General features: G+C 43.7%; 1 protein-coding gene across 11 annotated transcripts in view; it reads left to right on the plus strand.

Annotated features, from left to right (window-relative positions):
* mast2 (microtubule associated serine/threonine kinase 2) overlaps positions 1-21,090 on the plus strand; it is a 57,768-nt gene that overhangs the window by 5,787 nt on the left and 30,891 nt on the right. For 8 of the 11 annotated variants that reach the window (XM_044128379.1, XM_044128383.1, XM_044128382.1 and 5 more), the window contains exons 2-3: positions 2,440-2,590; positions 2,759-2,934. In XM_044128379.1, the coding sequence (XP_043984314.1) occupies positions 2,440-2,590; positions 2,759-2,934 (327 nt within the window). Of the gene's footprint in view, positions 1-2,439; positions 2,591-2,758; positions 2,935-7,693; positions 8,172-21,090 lie in introns of those variants that run through there. The other 3 variants (XM_044128381.1, XM_044128389.1, XM_044128392.1) reach the window with 3 other exon arrangements.

The following is a 21,090-nucleotide window of genomic DNA, read 5'->3' on the forward strand; positions in this document are numbered from 1 at the left end:
GGACATGATATCACTAATATTTACCAACATTATTGCCATTGAAATATCTACCAATATTATCACCACTGCACCGCAGGTTTTAGTAAATACTGACTGTAAATGTTGCAGTATGTTGTTCCTGATAACTAAGATGGTCTAATGGATAGAAAGATAAAATAATTACAGGGTAGAAAAATATACATATAGCAATATCAGTTATAACTGCAGTATTAATCAGTTATAACTGCAGTATTAATCATTTATAACTGCAGTATTAATCAGTTATAACTGCAGTATTAATCATTTATAACTGCAGTATTAATCGTTATAACTGCAGTATTAATCATTTATAACTGCAGTATTAACATCAGTTCTATGTTTATGTTTGGTGTTTTTTGGAGCGGCCATCTTTTCTCTCCTGGAGGTTTTTAAATGATTGTAATAAATAACAGAAGGTCTTTTTGCTGTAGTATCAATAATTTATGAACCTTAACGAGGCTCACTGGTTTTCTCTTGTGGAGCCGTGAAGGTCGCCCCCTGCTGGGAAGAAGCTGCTGCTTTCTGTTCTCCATCTACTTCCTGCCTGGTTCTGTGATCCGGTCCAACTTTCTGGTTCTGATTTGTGCTAACGGTCGCTGCTGTTGCTGCACAGATGCATGATGGGAGGTTTTGCCTCGTGATTCTCTCTTCTTAAAGAATATAATATAATCAATATGTTATCATTGTCAGCTGATTGGTTCTGTAGAACCGAGCTTTGGGTCTATTTATGAGCAGTGTTGGTTCTGGCGGTGGCTAGCGGGCCGAGCTGACTCTGTTTTCCGACAGCAGGGTCACAGAAAGGTCAGAGAGCTGAAGCCAGCAGTATATATTTAACCTGTGACCCCTGTGACCTCGATCAGGCTTCACCTGCTGCCCTGATGCTTCAGCGCCTCCTGCAGGCCGCTGCAGGGTGGCGCCGGTCCAGATCAGGTGGTTTCAGAAATGGGTTTCATTTCCAGAACATTCAGGATGTTTTTCCTGCAGGGTCTGAAACAGAACCAGGAACCTTTAGTCTCTCAGTTTCTCTCATTTATTATCCAAATCAGATCATAAAACCAGAATTACTGATCATTCAGGAATAACCTGCTGCTGCTTAGGAACCAAATCAGGCAGTTCTGAAGGGATTACTTTCTAAAACTTTCCTAAAGTCCTCTGGACTCAGTGAACTCTGAGCTGAAGTGAAGAAATCTGCTTTGAACTAGAAATAAATTCAGGAGAAAAATCTTTTTTAAATGATAAATGTTCTCACTAAAAAGAGATGAAATTTAGATTTTAACAAGTTTTCTATGTTTCTGTTATCAGTTTCTCCTTTAAACTGGTTTTTCTCATCCTGGCAGGAAGAGAACATGTGTTGGTACAACTGATAGAACGTTTTCTAAAGACTCCTTAAATATATAATTCTCATTAAGTCGTGTTTGCATCTTTAGAACATGAAACTTTCTCCTTGTGACGAGATGCAACACTTGAGTTCTAGTGACAAACTGAAAAGAAATAAAGTTTCTTGTTTAAAGACTCAAATTTGATCTTATGACAGATTATGACTTCATAAAAACACATAAATCTTTTCATGCAGTTTCTTCTAAAAATCCCAAACATGTTGCTGTTTATTGTTAACCAATTTATATTTATATATGATTTATATAAGATGGATCTCGTTCTGCTCCTGGCTTCGTTTCTCTGGCTGTGACATCCAGCTGCAGCGTCGTTCAGGTTCTGCTGCAGTGACTGGGCCGATGTCCAGCTGCAGGCGGATCCGACCAGAACCGCAGCAGAACCAGCTGCAGGTTGACAGGAACCCGGTTCAGGTCCGGTTTGGATCAGAGAGCGGTACTGGTTCCCACAGTCTTCCTCTCCGTTGAGTTTTCCGCTGCAGTTCAGCTGATAAACACCATCAGACATAAACACACAGCTGGAGCTGCATGGAGTTGGCTGGTCTATTTTAAAGCAGCTTGATGAATGAATGAATGGATGGATGAATGAATGGATGGATGGATGAATGAATGGATGGATGAATGGATGAATGGATGGATGAATGGATGGATGAATGGATGAAGTGTACTAATCTCCAGGGTGAATCAGACGTTTCTGTTCATTTTGTCCAGAGAACAGAACAGAACCTGGCATTCGGACTCTTCAGGCTGAAAAAACAAATTACTGGCAAAAAAACCCAGATGGAAAAACCATGAAATATTTTTGTTTACATAAATTATTTATCTTTACAAACATTTTAATCTTTTGATGTCATGTTGCACAACTTAAAAATAAACAATAGAATAAATATTAAACAGTAATAATGAAACACATTTGATTTATTACAGATATTGAATCTCAGATAAAAGCACCAAACCTCAGATCAGAACCTTTGAGGCTGGTTCCGGATCAGAACCCGTTTCACCAGAACCGTCTTCTTGTTTCTTCCAGAAGGAGTTTGCGGCTCCGCCCCCTCTGCTCTTCAGGAAGCTGAGCAATCCCGACCTGTCGCCCGCGGCAACCAGCGCCACCAAGTCCAAACTGCACCGGCAGCTGAGCCAGGACGAGAACCGGGCCCGCCGCAGCAGCCTGGCCATGACCGGTGGGTACCGTCTGGGTCCAGAACCCGGTCCTGATGGTTCTGATGGTTCTGATGGTTCTGATGGATCTGATGGTTCTGATGGATCTGATGGTTCTGATGGTTCTGATGGTCCTGATGGTCCTGATGGTTCTGATGGATCTGATGGTTCTGATGGTTCCTCTGCCCCAGGGAAGCAGCTGTTGCCTCTGTCCTGCAGCCTCCACGCCGGGGTCAGCCAGCTGCTGGGGCCCCCTGCTGGCCCCGTGGCCCCAGCCGGTCCGGCGGGCGGCGGAGGAGACGGGAACAATCTGGTCCGGATGAGGAGCCAGGTTCTGGGCCAGTCGGCGCCTTCACTCAGCGGACTGGTCAGTACCAACCCAACAGTTCCTGAGTGTGTGTGTGTGTGTGTGTGTGAGGGCTTTACTATGGGCTCTATTGATGCTCCGGCCACTTGGTGGCAGCAGAGTTCACATGAACTGTCAGGCTGATGAGAGAATGGAGCTGATGGAGGATTAGGATTAGAGCAGAAATCTGTCTGGATTAAATGTTTCTGATCGAGTTTAGAAACTGAACTTAGAAACTGTTTTGAGATTTAAAATGGTGAAACGAGCAGCAACAGATTGAAAGTTCAGTTAATTAATATGTTTCATAATAAGTTGGTAAAACGCTGATGCAAGCAGTTTGTACAGAAAAACAAGTAAATATGATGAGAGGAGCTGCTGGGCGCCACCAGCAGGGGGCAGCAGAGGCCAGTCTGACCTCCAGCAGATTGAATCGGACTGTTTCCTCTGCTGGGATCTGACTTCAGATCAGCTTTTAATAACTTTTAAACAATCAATCAATCAGTTTATTTGAGTCGCACTTTGAACCAAAAACAGATTCATAAAACATTCAGTCAACAGTTGAGAAAACCAGTAAGAAGTTCTGCAGAGGACTGGTGTGAACTGGTTCCTGGTTCCAGACCCAAAGCTCATTACATCCTGACGAGACCCGGTCACCATAACCAACGGATATTATGATAAACAATAATATTGGTGCTTTGACATGATTTAAACTGGTTTGAGGATTTAAACTGGTTTCAGTGGGACAGTCTGTTGGGGTTCTGCAGTTCTCCATCAGTGACCTTCCTCTCTACCCTCCTCTTCCTCTCTGTAGAGGTAGAGAAACTTCTGACAGCTTTAAGGTGTTTGTCAGACATGTTCTCCAGTTGTTCCCGTTTTGAAGAGTGAGATCAGGTTCTGTTTTCAGCTTCGCGTCTCGTCTCAATCTGGACCGAAACCTTTAAACCAAAGCAGCCGATCCATCGACGGCGGCGCCTGCGAGGCGGCGCGGCTTCCTCACTCCTGCAGGCGGTTGATGCTGAGCGCGTCCAGCCGCAGGGAGACGTGGCTGGATGTGTAGCTGCATGTTTCTCTACTCCAGTCTGTCCTCTGTGTGTCTCTTCAGCCCAGTTTTCTCTCCTGGTTTCTCCTCTCAGTCTCTCCAGCTGACTCAGCGGTTTCTTATCGCCTCTGCCACAGAGGAGGAAGAGTTTTGGGAGCTTTGTCCTCCTCTTCCTCAGCTGCTGCTCTTCATCAGAGGTTGAATTGCTAAAATGGAGGCTTTAGCAGCAGACAGCAGCTTCTGATCGTAGCCGTACCTTCAGATAATTATTTTAGTAATCGAGTATTCAGATGATTAATCGAGTAATTGGTTCTGCAGATGCTCTTAACTACTACAAACACACACAAATAACATTTAAATAAACAAACTATTTAATTCATTTTTAAAAAGGATAAATGAAACATTTTATTGCTAATAATTGTGGTTAGTCGTTGACTCATAGAGATCAGCTGATATTTTCACTAACAGAGAATAAAACATTTTGTTACTTGATAAACTTTATGCTCACAAACGAAGCTGTTCCCTCCCTGCTTTTCTCACCCCTCTTAGGAAACATGAAGACTTCAGCCGTTCAGATCCTTCAGATCTTCCTTTCCTCGACGGACACAAAGTTTTTGCGAACAAAATGTGACTCAAAATTAATTGCATAATTTTTGTGTATTTTTGTAAAGAGTATCTAAAATATTCTGTAGAAAATGTAATTTGGGAATCTGAAATATCTCAGAGAAATGCTAGCTGATGAACTATTAGCTGGAGTTTGTAAGCACCAATCCAGGAGCTGGATTTGTTTTCCTTGGCGCTGATTGGCTGAACCCCAAAGAGCAGATTAGGCAGATGTTAGCTTCTGCGTTAGCGCTGACAGTTTCCACTCTGTATTAAAGCTTGAGGTTAATTTGGTGTTTAAACTAATAAAATGGGAAGTTATGAGCATTTCAGAGGAGATCTAAACTATTTTAGATATTGGTTGCATTTGATTGTGATTGATTGCTGTGGGTCTATTGCACTGTAATGTTGCACTGTAATGTTGCCAATAAGAAGCAACTCATCCAACCCACAGGTTGCTGTTAAGAGTCAACTGTAAATGATTTCTATCCTTCAAAAACAAACTGATTCTGGTTTATTTATCTTTACATTGAGGAGGTCGAGCTTCTGCACTTTAAGGAGGAGTTTAAACCCGACTCTGATTTACTGACAGAACGCTGAGCAGAACCCCGGGTTCTGCAGAGACCGCTGGGTTCTGTACGTTTCAGACGGACCGGTCCCGTTTCTGTCAGAAGTCAGATTTTCACCGTGTTGGTTATTCATTTAAAAATGTCAGATTCAAAGTTATTATTTACTCAGCAACTAAATAATTAACTAAAGATTTAGCTTAAAAGCTAAATATTTAGTTAGCAAGCTAAATAGCTTCTAACTAAATCTGAATTTAGTTAGCTATGCTAGGTAAGTATTTAGCTTCAAACAAAACATTTTATTTATAAATAATTGGACCTCAGAACCAGACGGGTCACATTCAGCTTCAGGCTGTTTCTGGTTCGTCAGACTCTGACTCTGTTTGAGCTGAACTGAGAATAATCTGGATTATCTGTGGTGGATAAAATCTGCCAGATTTCTTGTTTCCTGTTCAACTGGAAGAGTCGGAACGCCAAAGTGAAACTGATTCAACATCATGATAAAATAAAACTCCTTCAGCCTGGAGCGGTTCATGTGTTCACACTCTTTTCCTCCTCTCCAAGTCGCAGCCCGCTTCACGCTGGAGGCCAGGACTCTGGGCCTGACAGGTCCAAACGGGTCCAAACGGGTCCAAACAGACCCGGCTGCTGGAAACACACAGGCTGCTCTGTGAGGCAGAAGAAGCAGGATTTCCTGATTTCCTGTCATGTTTCTCAGCAGAAACCTTGTGGCGTTAGCCTGTCACGTTAGCCTGTGGCGTTAGCCTGTGGCGTTAGCCTGTCACTTTAGCCTGTCTCGTTAGCCTGTCTCGTTAGCCTGTCACGTTAGCCTGTCACTTTAGCTTGTGGCGTTAGCCTGTCGCGTTAGCCTGTGGCGTTAGTCTATCACGTTAGCCTGTCACTTTAGCCTGTGGCGTTAGCCTGTCACTTTAGCCTGTGGCGTTAGCCTGTCACTTTAGCCTGTGGCGTTAGCCTGTCACGTTAGCCTGTCTCGTTAGCCTGTGGCGTTAGCTTGTCGCGTTAGCCTGTCACGTTAGCCTCTGGCGTTAGTCTATCACGTTAGCCTGTCATGTTAGCCTGTCACGTTAGCCTGTGGCGTTAGTCTATCACGTTAGCCTGTCACGTTAGCCTGTCGGGTTAGCCTCTCACGTTAGCCTGTCGGGTTAGCCTGTCAAGTTAGCCCGTCGGGTTAGCCTGTCACGTTAGCCTGTCGGGTTAGCCTGTCACTTTAGCTTGTGGCGTTAGCCTGTCGCGTTAGCCTGTGGCGTTAGCCTGTAAAATGATGGTAACTGAATTATAACACATTCTCAACCATCAGTAAACTTTACATCCTAATAAACATTTAAAAAATAAATAAAATCAACTATGATGTTTCTGAAGGACTTTGAGCTGCTTTCAGTATGAAGGGTGCTTTATAAATTTGATTGATTGATTAATCGATCGATTGAACAAAAAAGGTTCTGATCAAAACACCGACTGGAGACTTTGATCATCCAGGTGTTTGTAGGAAGAAAAACGGTAAATAACTGAGCTCAAGTTAATTAATCAAGTGATTATTGATTTATTGATTATTGCCCCAGTTGGTCGGTCTTGGCGGTCCGGTCTGCTCAGTTCGGTTCTGGAGTTCAAGCTGCTTCAGCCGCTCTTCCTCTGACCGTGTGAACATTCCTGTCTCTGACCCCGGTGACCTTTGCCCTCATTAACACAGAGGCTCTGAGCCGAGGGGGCGCCGACAGACCCGCTTCCCTCGGACCGGGTCGTGAACAGAACCGGTCTGGAGCAGCTGCTGCTGTGCTGTCATGTTGGAAAAGACGTTTTAAGCGTCGGGTTGTGTGACGGACGCCCCCTGCTGGTCTGGAGGAGTTCTGGTTTTGCTCTTTGCTTCTACGCTGTGCAGCATTTTCTGCTGTCTTTTGTTTTTGTAGTTTTCATCATTCCTGTTTGCAGCTCGTTTCGCAGTTTACTTTGACTTTCACCTGTCGGCCATCATGGAAAACGTTTTCCTGGCAGAGTTCATCCTGGAGGGAGGTTCTGCAGAACCTCAGTTATTCTTTACTTTCTGTGGCAACAAGAAACCACAAAATGAAAGTTTTTTTCTTTTTCTTATCATAAATTCACCCATATTTGCATAAAATGTCATTTAAATCACTTCATTTCCAGCATGAATTGTAAAAGCATTAGTTTGTGGTTTTCCAGTAAAACCAGAGATTAAATCTTCCCAGGAGTTTGGAGGTAAAAACTTCCCATTTTGTTCCGATCCGGATGAAACTCGATGTTCAGCAGCCTGTCTCATGGCGCTGCTCAACCTCTGCAGCCTTTAATCTCTGCTGCCATCATTAATAATTCATCTGTTTAACATAAACCATGAGCCACACACACACACACACACACACTCCGCTCTCTCTCTCTGTGTGGGGGGAGGAGCTCTTCTTCTCCCATTCATTGCGAGCGTCTGTCCGTCTCCTGCTGGCCCCTGATTGGCCGCTGCAGCAGAGAGAGAGAGGCAGTGTGTGATGAAAGGAAGGGGGCGGAGCCAGAGCGCAGCGGAGCGACGGCAGGCGAGGGAGGAACGCCACCACAGCTCTGCTGGAGCGACACCAGAACCCGGAGCGCTGGCCCGGCACGTTGGCATGGAAACGACCGCCATAGCCGGCCGCTAGCAAACACCCGGCCGCAACTTTTCCTGTTTTCATCCCGGATCCCTCAGGAATCTGGTCCGGAGCGCTGCAGAAAGGCAGAGGGCGGGTCCGGTCCGGACCGGTCCGATGAATGGAGTCCCGGCTCCGGACGGAAACACAAGAATGAGCCGCATGTCTGCTCATCACAACGAGCCGGAATAACTGGAAGAGAAGCAGGAGAGGATTCAGAAGACGAGACGAGGAGAAAACACCGGATCTGGATCAGAACCGGATCTGGATCAGAACAGGGCCGGATCCAGCAGATGGGATCTTATGTAACTCCTCCCTGGCGGTTTCCATAGGAAGCGCCTGAAGTGGGCAGGTAGACGGATCATGGACGACTCCAGCATCCTGAGGCGCAGAGGGCTCCAGGTAGGGGTCTCTGCAGGGGTCAAAGGTCGAACGCCGAGCAGACGTGTTTATTTGAATGTGGTTGACCAGCAGGAGGAAGATGACCAGGATATTCAGGTGTTAACGACTTTCTGATCTGAGTTTCTGATCCGGTATCGTTGAGTCAGCAGCCCCCTCCTGCAGACCCAGTGTTTCTAAACACGCGGGGCGGGGGCTCCATCCGGGACACCAGGCAGCTGCAGGTGACCTGGATTATTTTTGGGATTCATTGCAGCATTTCAGATGAAATGCTTCATATTTCCCTTCATATTTTTTTAAGTCGTATTTTCGTTTTATCAGCAGCTTCTGATCAGAGATTGATTATATATTATTATATATTATATTTATTTCACCTGAACTGCTGAGAACAGGAAATGATCTCTTTACTCAAACCAGAACCAGAGATCTGCTCACACATCGGTACCGCTCTGTTGCTAACAGCTGATGTTTACTTCCTCGTTGTTGCAGTTTGTGTTTTGGGAGCGGCGTCATGGCGTCTGTTTGGTCATGTGACCGTAGCAGGAAGCTGGAACAGCTGATATCGGTGATCAGTTCATCCCTGACCAGAGATTCTGTTCACTGAAACAATATTTCACTTTCACACAAAGTTGAGCTTTAAAGTTCACTTTTAAAATCCTCTATTTATCCCAGGGAGGAATTAAGAGTCGTCTTCACAGAGTCGTTGATGATCTCCAGTAGCAGTCAGTCTTACAACCAATCTGAAGAGGCCTCTGACTGCAGAGTGATGTAAAACTCTGGTTTGGTTCTTTTTGGGCTTGAAGTTCCTCCATTTCGTTTGCCAACGCTCCATTTCAGACGGTAAAGATGGCCGCCGCAGCGGACAGGAAGTGAGGCGTACCGGAGTCCGGTCCGCCGTGGTTGGAAGATCCGGTCCAGGAGCCTCTGCGGCGCTGATGGAGCGATGAGACAGAACATTCTGTTCTGGAGTGGAAGGAAAGGTCCGGTCAGGACAGCAGTTTGGATCGCAGCAGGAACGTCCAGCTGCCGTTGACATCAGAGCAGGTTGGGAATCATTAACCTGCTGAGGTCAGAGGTCACAGCCCCTCAGATGAACAGAGGGACTGGAGGTTTACTTCCAGCCAAACAGTCAATCTGACCCATCAGCACTAAAAATCCGGTTTTGCTGATCGGATTCACTGCAGCAGCTGTTTCATCTGAATGTTTTGAATTTTGAACAAAGTTTTAAACGTCGCAGAAAAAGGAAAATCTGAGTCAGGTGATTCCATCGACTGATTGGAGAGAATCAACCGGGCTACGCAGAGCGTGATGTCATCAGATGTTGACGCTATGCATGGCTGGAGTAAACAGGAAGTAGAGGTTGCTAGTTAGCATGGAGCAAAGCACTCAGAAGCAGGACCAGTCCAGTTTGGTTCCTCTGGTCCACCAGTGGATTGGGACTTTAGTTCAAACTTACTCAGCAGATGCTTTCATTTCCCCGTTAGCCTGTCAACCTTTATTTGGAAACCAGAACTCGCATCAAGCCGTGAAAATGTTTTGGCAAAATTGGGGACGATTTTTCAGATTTTTCTGGTTTCATCAACCGTTTCTAACAATGTGCATGAAAAAATGTTAATGGATGCACAACTAGGGAGTCGATCAGAGAACCTGTAACATGTGAAGAATGATCCGGATCCGATCGTACCGCCAATGATGGCGAAGCCCCGCCCCCGATGGCGAAGCCCCGCCCCCACAATGGAGTCTGTCTCCAACTTTTTATAAGAACTTCCTAAGAATATGTGTTCTGGTTGAGTTTCTAAAGCCGTCCCAGTTTCTCTGGTTCCTGTGGTAACTGGTTCAGATTTTAACTGGTTCCTGTGGTAACTGGTTCCCAGTCAGCCAGACGCCCGGACTGGTTCTGCTGCAGCGTGAGAAACAGGATTAGCTCATCCATTCAGAGCTCCGTCAGCGCCGTGTGGCTCAAACAAAAGGCGTTCTGATGGCGACCCGATTCGACCCGGAGTCTTCATGAAGGCGGCTTGCTGACATCAGCCGTCTGCTTCCCAGTCGGCCCAGACTGGGACTGCTGGGAGTTCTCCTGAAATCAGCTGACAGCGTCGTTTCTGAACGACTGACGGGGAGAAGATCCAGAAAATCTCTGAGATAAAAGCTGCAACCATCGGGGTGTCACTGGTTTCACTGGTTTCACTGGTTTCACTGGTTGGACTTTAAACAAACCTGAGTGAATTAAAGGGTTTCCTGCAATGACCCAGCTGGTTCTGGTTCTGTTGGGTCAACATTAACTAAACCAGCAGGTTTAGTTTTCCACACTAAAACCTGCTGGTTAAAATAACCAGTTAGTAACCAGTACCGGTCTGGTTTGGGTTGAAGCGACCAGTTGTCAGAAACGGCGCCCCCTGGCTGCAGCGGTTTTTAGATCCTGTTCAGCATCACGTTGCTTCAATCTGCCTTCAGGTTGTTTCCTCTGAACACGTCCAGGTCCGGTGGTACCGGAGCCAACGCGGCCAGAACCGCCTCTCTGGTTCTGAGCCTGTGAAATCTGCAGTTCTGGTTCTGAACCAGAACCGGCCCAGTTTAAGGGAAACGGTTAAATCTTCTTGAGGGATTAGGAGGCATTAAAGCGCCGGTGCTGCTGGGACCGGGCCTCAGTCCGGCTGGAGGTCCGGCTGGAGGTCCGCCGCGGTCCATGGCCAGCCCGCCGGCGCTGCAGGTTGCCGTGGAAACGGGCCGGGACAGGAAGCGCCTGGCGCTCCGGCGGTCGGTCAGCTGGTTTGGGTTGAGGCTGAACATCATGCAGGAGAGCAGAGAGGTGAGGAAGACGAGTCCAGAACCTTCTTCAGAACCGTCCAGAGTCCATTTACTGACACCTGGAGGATCTTTAGGTTTTACTGGATCCTGGTCCTGCTGTGAGTAACGTCACTGGTTTTACTGGGATTCACCAGACAGACGCAGAGACCAGTTTTATTAACGACAGGAACTGATTGGGAAAAGGGTTTTATTTTATTTTAGAATTTTGTTCATATTAATTATTTTTATTCACGTTTTTTCTTGAAGAATTTATCGGACGTCACTTCCTACTTTCAGTTGAACCTGATAAAGTGACTGAGGAAGAGTTTCTGGGAACTTTCTGTGATTTTTGTGAACTGATGGATTTTATCCAACGGATTTTTTCTGTTGCTGTTTCTGAGGATAAACTCTGAAACCGGCAGGTTTTAAATGTGGTGCGTCGTCGTTTTTACAGCTTTGCTTTTTAAATGTTCCTGGTTTTCAGTTCCTGGTCGTCTTCATGGGTTTCTGAAGCTCCAGGCAGCTGAAAGTAGCTGAAGAGTGAAGGCAGAGCAATATGTGTGGAGGGGGAAACCAGGAGAAATGCTGTCTGAGTCCAGAAGCTTGGAGACGTAGCAAACCGGCACCCAGTGTAGAGTTTGAAAGACTCTCTCTTTTCTGTTCTTCATCACAGGATGAATCATTTGAAACATTGTCAGCATTCAGGTGTAACGTTGCAGTTTCTGCTTCAGTCGTCTTCCTCCTCTCAGCAGCGTTAGCTTACTTCATGTTAGCAAGCCGTTCAGTGATGTAAGCCTCATTTTTCTCCATATAATCAGTCTGTGTTTTATGAGAGCTTTTTCCCACACTTCCATTTTTAGAGTAGGATCTGGTTCTTAATGGATTAATTTTGAGATATTAGATAGAGTTAAATGCCGTTAATGACTTTTATTACATATAAATGCTCTGGTCGGAACCTTTTCATTCAGGTGTTTCTGGTACGACCGTAAACTCGGAGGACAAACCCGTCGTCTGCTTCCTCTGGTCATCCAACTTCCTCTGAAGCAAAAATGGTCATTCCATCTTTTCCACACATTTCCATAAAAAAATAATTTTCCTGTCAAAAACGAATATTTTCTGACAACCGTCAAACATTTCCAGATGCTTTGTAATCTTCCATATATGGAAGTGCTTCCTGTTTGTGTTTGGCGGTGCAAAAGGCAGTTTAGGGTTTATTTTTTTGAAGATCCTGCAGGGATAGAAACTTTTAAAGTGATCAGAGTTGAACAAACTCTTGTTTCTGACGTTTCTTTCCGTTCTGATGAAATGAATCTTTGCGTCCAGTAGGTTTTCTGCTTTAGTGGAGCTTTTATCTGTCACATCTGGAGCTGAGTGGATTCCTTCGTGTTTATCTCAGTGAAGCCTTTTTCTCCCGCCTGCGTTTGTGCTGGATCCTCTCTGCTTGAGGAACGAATGTGTGAAGGAATTACCCAGCATGCCTTGCAGCTACTCTGGCTTCCAGGGAGAGCAGCTGGCGTTCGGATCATCCTGCAGCTGGAATGATGGTGGGAGATCGGCGTCCGGCTGGAACAAACGGCCGCCTGTTTTCCTGATGAGTGGGGGAAATCAGAATCCAGCGTGGGAATAAACCGGAGCGCTGCGACGTTCTGGAAGGAAATATTTCTGATCAGAAACCAGAAACATCCGAAAACAAAACACAAAACGAGAACAGAGTTCAATACCAGCAGGGATGTGAAGACTTACTGCAGGAAGGACCTGTGATTATGCTGCTTTCTGCACCAAGGATGTAGCTTTAGGGGAAAGATGCACTTCCTGGAGAGGAGACGCCAAGACGAACTGATCAGCCAATCAGAGAGCTACAAACTGTATCACATGATGCAGCTAGAAACAGTCTAGGGTTTTTCTTTAAACTCCTTCAAAATATGTCTAACTGCAATAACTGAGGCTGTTTTCACATTTAAATGATGCTTAAATTTATTAGGGATGCACTGATATGAAAATTTGAGCCGATATTAATCTTGCTGATTGCCAATATACAGTTTTATTTACAGTGTTATTCAGGCTGGCATTAAAAACCCTTAAAGACTTTGGGAGCGTGCAAATGTGGCGTATTTTATGCAAAAATTGTATTAATCTTCCACCAGTTCGCTTCCAGGGTCCGGTTTCTGCAGGCGACATGGATACTTAGAGGAACGTTTATCCAGGGAGGAACTGTGAACATTTTAACGATTCTCTACTAAATAAAACCGTCTGCAGAAGAGTCTGTCTGCAGAAAGGTGGCGCTGTCTGGGACGGCTTCGTTAAAACAAAATGGAGGACGGAAAGAGGAAAAGACTCGTTAATGTCTCCTGGTTCTGCCTGCAGACCGTTGGCTTGATGCTTCAGCGGGAACCGCGGGTCCACCAGGCAGCCGGGTTCCTGCGTCTCACAGGAAAAACATTAATTGGATTTTTCAGGTTTGCTCCCTGCTGATCTGAACCGGAGCTGGAATCAGGAAATCTGAGCCGTTTGTCCAACTGATGCTGATAATTACAAACGTCCTTCGAGGCCGATGATCATAAAGTTACACAAATTAACAGCAATAATTCAGATTATTTGCCTTTAAGAAGAGGACAAATGTGAGTCCATGTTTTCCATTCATTTAGAAATACCACAGCTAGCTCAGAGCTAACTCAGTAATTAGATCGTTTAAATATGAAATATTTTTGCTTTCTAGCTAAATATGTAGCTCTGAGCTAAATGTTTATCTAGGACTGAGCTAGCCAAATATTTACTAAGTTAATAAAACAATAAAAAACATGGTGAAAATCTGACTTTTGAAAAATAAACCCTCATGTTTTTCTGTTTCTAGCAGTCTGAATCATTTCTGTTCATTTTTGGCTCTAGCTTCATAAACGGCGACCTGGGATGTTTCCTGACCGTCTCTTTACAGAAACCTCTGATCTACTCCCTGACCACTTTTTCTTCTTCTTCTGTTTCATCATCCAGACTTTGTTCCTCCAGCTTCACATTTTTCCTAAACATTTAAAAGTGAAGATTGAGCCTCTGTGTTGTTGGTAAAGGAGGCGGACGAGTCTGAGTGGAGCTGATGTTTCAGCAAATTGAATCAGTTTGTGAACGGAGGAGAAACAGAGCAGCTGCAGCAACAGCAGCTGCAGCAACAACAGCAGCTGCTGCAGCAGCAACATGACTTCATCGGTTTCCACAGTGAACACGCCCCGCCATCATGACTTGAAATCTGGGTCACATCCTCCAGGAACTCACTGCGTTAAGGCAGGTCTGTCCCCACCCAGTCCAGAACCCCCCACCCAGTCCAGAACCCCAGTCCCAGTCCAGAACCCCAGTCCCAGTCCAGAACCCCAGTCCAGAACCCCAGTCCAGAACCCCAGTCCCAGTCCAGAACCCCAGTCCAGAACCCCAGTCCCAGTCGCGGTTCTAGTGGGGAGTTCAATCTGGATCCTGCTGAGGTTCAGGAACAGAAACTGATTCTTCAAAATGTTTGATATGAAGGATCATGTTGGGAAACACTTTGTGTTTTTGAACTTTTACTACCAGAATTATTTTCAGTGTTTCTCTGAGGGACTCGGCCCTGATCTCTGATTGACAATCGATCGATTCTTGAAGATGAAACTGATCCTCCAGTCCGTTCTGCCACCTGCAGGCTCTGAGGGAGTTACTGTTGACAACGTTACCTGACAACCTTTACTGTTGACAACGTTACCTGACAACTTTTACTGTTGACAACGTTACCTGACAACTTTTACTGTTGACAACTTTACCTTATTCAGTACAGAAGCAAATCAGCAGGTTTCCCCAGGAGACCTGCTGAGCCTGGTGGTAGGGGGCGCTAGCGGTCCACCCTGTATTCATGCTACAAAATGTTAAAAGTTACAAAAATCTGTAGGTGGCATAGTTTGGAAATGTTAGCATGTGAGGCTAACAGTCGTTCTGCTAATGAAATGCGACGCAATCAGACTGATCAGTTTTCGCTCTTAAAATCTGATAATTAGTTCATTTTTATTACTGCGATTGTCAGACAGGAGTCAGACGTAAACAACATGAAGGCAGGACATACTGGAGTTATTGACCATCATCTCACACACACACACACACACACACTCTCTCTCTGAGTTTGGCAGCAGGTAAACTCCTTCCATTCCGGTTCTGTCCAGACGTTTAAACTCCGGTTAGCTTCGTGTTGTTGCCTCGCCGGCGGTTCTCCTCCAGACTGGTTGAGGCCACAGGTCAGCCATGTTGGATGACAGCTCCTCATCTTGATGTCTGCAGCTCCTTGGCGCGTTGTGCCCTCTGTGTGTGTGTGTGTGTGTGTGTGTGAGAGGACTTCTGGTTTGTCTGCAGCTGTGTGTGGAGACTTCCAGGACGGTGTTGCTGCTGCAGGGGAACCGAATCAGTTTGATTCATAGTTGAAAGCAGATTTAATCCTTTGCATCTGTTTGTAATCCTGCAGCCTGGATTGTTCTGGAAACTCCACCTGCAGACATGATTGGAGGCGTTCAGATGTGTTTAACATGCAAACAAGTCAAAGGATTCCTCGTTTTTATTTCGCAGTGAACACAGGACCCCTCATACCTGAATCTGCTAATTTATTATCTTTTTTATGTTTTGGATCTGGAACAGTTTCCAGATCTCTTGTCCTCAAAATGTTGATGCAGTTTTTGCATGTGTGGTTTATAGTTTTGCCCTTTCGGCCCATGTGGCGAAACGTTTCAATGCCTCTGCTTCAGAATGAATGCTGCGCTTTATTTTTCCTTTCAGAGAAAGGAAATCCAATTTTTAGGCCGGTGATTTGAATTTAATTACCTCTGTTCCAGGAAACAGTAAAATGTTGAGCAGCTAATGTCATGGTCCAGCCTTCAGTTTTATTATATGCATGTATTTTCCCTCCAGCCAGCCAAATGCTCTCATATCCTCCTCAAGTGGTTTGGACTTTAGTGCTCCAGGATTCATGAAGGTTTTGGAAAACTTGTCCAGGTTTCTTCTCACTGTGGCATAAATGCTAATGAAGCAAATCATTCAAAGCAAACAACAAGACTGTTAGCAAGCATGTTAGCATTAGCATGTTATTAACAGTTGGCTACTAAGCTAGCATATTTAGTTTAATAATATGTTGGTATTACCAAAAGAAGCTTCTAATGTCATGCTAGCTAATAGTAGCTAACACTATGTATGATATATATTAATTCAAACATTAGCTTAGCATCCAACATCATCTACTATAATGAAATTAGAAAATATGGGAGCTAGTTGTTGTTAGCTAACATTTAAAACTATCATCTATGAAAAGAGGCTATCATGTTTATAGTGAATAGCCAACATTATTTATGATGCTAAATTTATGCTACCGTTAGCTAATAAACTATTAGCTTAAATACAGATGATAACAATTTATTATACAAGCAGTGGCTAATAGCCTAAAGTGAGCTGCCTTGCTAACTTTTGCCTATGCTATTATTAGCTAATCTAATTAGCATGATAGCATTAAATAGGAAATAGTAACTATTATAATAAATTTAGGCAATGGGCTTCAGCTAAGCATTAGCACTAACATAACATTGGTGAATGTTAGCATATTTTCTGTTCAGCTAGCATGCTAACTTTAGCATATTTAATTGCTTACAGTCAATGGTGAACTTCATCTTTGTTGCTAATTTTAAGCTTTGTGCTAATTTAAAACATAGCATTTCAGCTAATTACAGCTAAGATTCTTTCGTTGGAGGTGGAACAGAAAGAAAACACATTTCTTCTGACTAATTAATTCCACATGAAGCATCAAATATTCAGCTGCTTAATTATGACATAACCCACACAGAACGAGAGTTTCCTCGCCTCAAAGATTAAAGCCAAGCTGCTTATTTCGAGGTGATTAAGCAGCTTTGTCTCCACGCTTTCCTCATCTCTGGAGTATTTCACCTGGAGGCTTTTATGTTGGCGGGTCACGGCCGCTCGTCCCGGCTAAGAGCCCCTCTTCAGTCCGGCGCGTTAATGATTGGAAACCAACCCAGTCTCAGAGGCCTGGCCACCAGTAGAGCTGCAGGCGTTTCATCTGCTCTGCTGAAGATTAAAAGCTGGACACAAACAGATGTTTTCTCCTGAAGACACACAAACACTCCTCCCTCAGCCTGCGGTGGAGATCGGCCGTGTTAATGCAACCCCATTACAGAGTGTGTTTCAATGGGACAGAACCATCTAACCACGACAGCCTCCCAGTGCTCCCAGTAGAGCCGTAACTGGGGTCCGGGTCGTTAACCAGCAGTTCATTAGGACTCGTCAGCGGACGCTGAGCTCATGCGCCACGGCGGCTCTCTGCTAGCTTTAGCAGGGCTTTGTTTGGCTGTTCGGTTGGTTGGAACAGAAAGTTCTGCAGGATTTTCTGCAGGAACGTTGTGAAATCATTCTGACCTAAACCGGAGTTTAATTAGATTTATCTTAAGATGGATTATCACACAGGCAGCTCTTTATTCCTGAAGGTTTCTTATATAACTGCGGTTAATTACGTCTCATTTGGAAAACTTTGATTTCCTCAAAAGAAGATGCCAGAAAATCCTGAGGACGGATCTGCAGATCGGCGATCGATCGACCTGCAGCCGTTAGAGAGGACACGCTTTGTTATTATTATTATCATTAACAGCCGATTTGATTTCCGGATCCTTGTTTGTGTTTCTGGACGGAAGAGGGTTGGTCATGTGACAGTGATGCAGCAAAGGATTGTGGGTCGTCAATTTGGACCAGAGAAGCTGGTCGTGGTTTCAAAAGAGCCGAGAAATAAAATATCACCAGTGGCAGACACACTTGTGCTAATGCGCTAATAGCTGAGCTAATTATTCCTGTAGCGCATTAGCTAACTTGGAAAATGTTTAGTGTTTAGCTTCCCTTAAATTTTTCTTACTAGCAGCAGGGAACTTTCTGTTATTACTGCTAATAAGTGATCGTTATTGATGATGTTAAATATTAGTGGTGGGCAAACTGCTGCTAATTGCAGACTTAATTTTTGGGTTTGTGGTTTAGTACTTACTAGTACTAACTGTGAAAACTTTATATTATCTTTCCCAAAAGCAATTTTTCCATATAAATTTTGAAGCACTAATTTTCTCGGCTGTTTTATAAACTTTCAGTTGAATAAAGTTGGAGATCTGTGTTGAAGATTTGATCATAAACTTAAGAATTATTAAAGAAGTTATCCATTCATATTCATGCTTTTATTTTGAAGTGACTGTTTACGTAGTAGTTCCTGTTTCCTCTCCTCACATTCTCTCTTTTTCTTCCCCCAATAACTTTGCTTCAAACAAGAAAGATCCAGGAACAAAATAAAACTAAATATTATATCTTAAAATGTTACAGAACTTATAAATTATTGTTTCAAAATGAAATTGATGCTTCAACGTTGGAGTTTCTTTAAGGCAGAAATCATTTGTTTTCCCTAAGAATTAAAATTATTTAGTGCTAACGTTAGCATTTAGCGTTAGCTTCTGCTAAGTGTTGTTTTTGCTGTTTTCCTGAATTAAGTGGATTATTTTCGTTGTCTTAGTAATTCTACTGTTTTTGTTGCTATAAATGATTTCAATCAAACCCTGAATTGTCATTTTGATTAGTGTTTAAATATTGATTATTGATTCTCATATTCATACTTTCTGTTATTTGTATTTAGTTTAAAGCTGAAGCCTGTCCTGGTTCATCAGAGGTCAACTAGTTTATTAACCTGTTAAGCAAACCAACTAGTCGTTTGGAGATGACCTTTGACCTTTCCCAGGTTGCTGGTTGATGCTGATATGTTGTTGTTCTGATGAGGGTTATGGCCTGTCATATATATATAATATTTCTGGATGATAAATCGTCCCAGAAGTTATCACGATAAACGATAATATTGTTGCTATGAAACCATTTTGATGGTAATAATAATAATAATAATAATAATAATAATAATAATAATAATAATAATAACAAGAGGACATTCTGATGAAAAGATTAATAAACTTTAAGTTCTAGTGAACATTTATAACTGTGTCAGGAAGACATTTAAATAATATCAATAAATAAAATGAATGATAAAATCTCACATTAATCCGTCATAAAAGAACCGACTGAGGTTTAACGTCCCGTTTGGAAATGATTGATCTGGTTTTAGTTTATCAAGCGATTAGTTGATTTATTGCCACAGGCCTGGTGACGAGCAAATCCCTGGAGTTATGAGGGTGTACTTTCTTTTTGCCGTTCTTCTCTGTGAATCTGGTTTCTGTTTTGTCAGAAGTTCTCCACTAAATTGCGTTCGGCTCCGTCGTCTCTTCGTCTCGTCTTGTGTTTTTCTCCATCAGCGTGTCGATGGCGGCCTTTGTTTGAGCCGCTTTGTTGTCGCCGTTTCCTCATCAATATTCACGGAGTTATAATGGATTCCCGCCGCAGCTGATCCGCTCCCCGCCAGCCTTCTGCTAATTGCTCGATTTTAGCTCGACTAAAGGGTGTTATTATGATCAGGCCCCCGGGTGGAGAACCCCCGAGACACACACACACACACAGACACACACACACACAGACACACACACACACACACACACACACACACACACACACACACACACACACACACACACACACACACACACACACACACACACACACACACACACACACACAGACACACACACACACACACACACAGACACACACACACACATTCAGTTTCAACAAAGACACAAATCATCCTTAAGTTTCCTGAATTATTGCTGCTAAATGTCTGTTTATACTTTAATATGTTTTAAAACAAAACGTTTCATCGTGTTGTAAGATTAAAAATAAATTTTATTAAAAGCAGTTTAAATATTTTGGTTTTTCAGTTGAAATATTTTTTGCAGCAGCTGAAATATTTTGTTTAGTTTAAATCACTAATAAAACACAAAGAATTAGATATTTAGTAGCTTTAATCTTAAATCACAAATATAAACAAAACAAGTAAATTTTTCAGAACCTTTTAGTTTAAATCATTAAAACACATGAATGTGTTTTTATATATTGTTAATATAACAGAATTGTTGTTTTTTCAGCAGCTTTAGAGTTCATCAGTGATATAAAGCTCAGCTCAGTTTAACCTCAGAGTTAATCAAACGTATTGATTACCTTGGTTCCAGGCCTGTTAATCAATCACAGATTGCCTTAGATAGACCTTGTTGATGGCACCAAGCTGTGAGATGAAGGCAGCTGGTCCCAGATGGAAACCCGTCCATCTGAGGACGGCTCAGCCGAGTCGGGTGGATCGCTGGCCGGGGTTGAAGTTCTCTGTCGTCTTTAACGATCTGACATGACTGTTTGCTTTCTAAGTCAATAAAATGTTCCTGAAACTCGAAGCTCGACCTGAAAGTTCAGATTTTCTCACCAACCAGGAATTATTGATCTAATGCAGCGGAGAGATGAAAATAGAGACGATCCGCCTCAGTCTAATGGTCTAACACTTTACTCCGACTCCGGTCCGCTTTAACCCAACTCTCTGTGTTAGATTAGCTGCTGCTGCTATTAGCTAATCTACCAGCAGTGGTTGCGTAGCGAATTTAAATCTACTGACCTGTCAGTTGGAGTTTTGGTCGCCTTTTCTTTATTGAACCAAAACACAGAATTCTGCAGCACATCTAACTGTTAATGTTGTCAAAGTCAAGCTAGCATAACTGAGCTACTTCCCTCTCCCTTGCTAATTTTCTTAATAAAAGCTTTTTCCTGATCTTATCTGGTTGTCATAGTGTAGATAGTTTGTAGCAAAGCACTGCATCCGTTTTTCTTTTATATATCAGACGTATTTGAGATTTAGCTCATTATATTGATAACTTAACAGCTAAAAGCGATGCTAGCCCTCGTTAGCCAGCAGCTGGGGGCGGGGCATCGCCCTGCAGCGGTTCTATATCCAGTTTATCTGGAGAGTCCGTCCTGATGAAGCTCTGAGAGCTGCTGACGTCGCCCCTGCAGCTCTCCGCCTCGTCTTTCCCTCCGTCTCCATAATGACATTAACCCCTCCCACTGCGTCTCCATCAGCTATTAAACATGAAACAAGTTACCAGATCCTGCTCTGCTGCACGTCACAGAGGATCAGGTCATCTCAGCTGGAGGCCGTCAGGCCTGAAACAGCCTGACTGAG

The sequence above is a fragment of the Gambusia affinis genome, linkage group LG10 (assembly GCF_019740435.1).
Source record: "Gambusia affinis linkage group LG10, SWU_Gaff_1.0, whole genome shotgun sequence".
NCBI classification, from domain to species: domain Eukaryota; kingdom Metazoa; phylum Chordata; class Actinopteri; order Cyprinodontiformes; family Poeciliidae; genus Gambusia; species Gambusia affinis.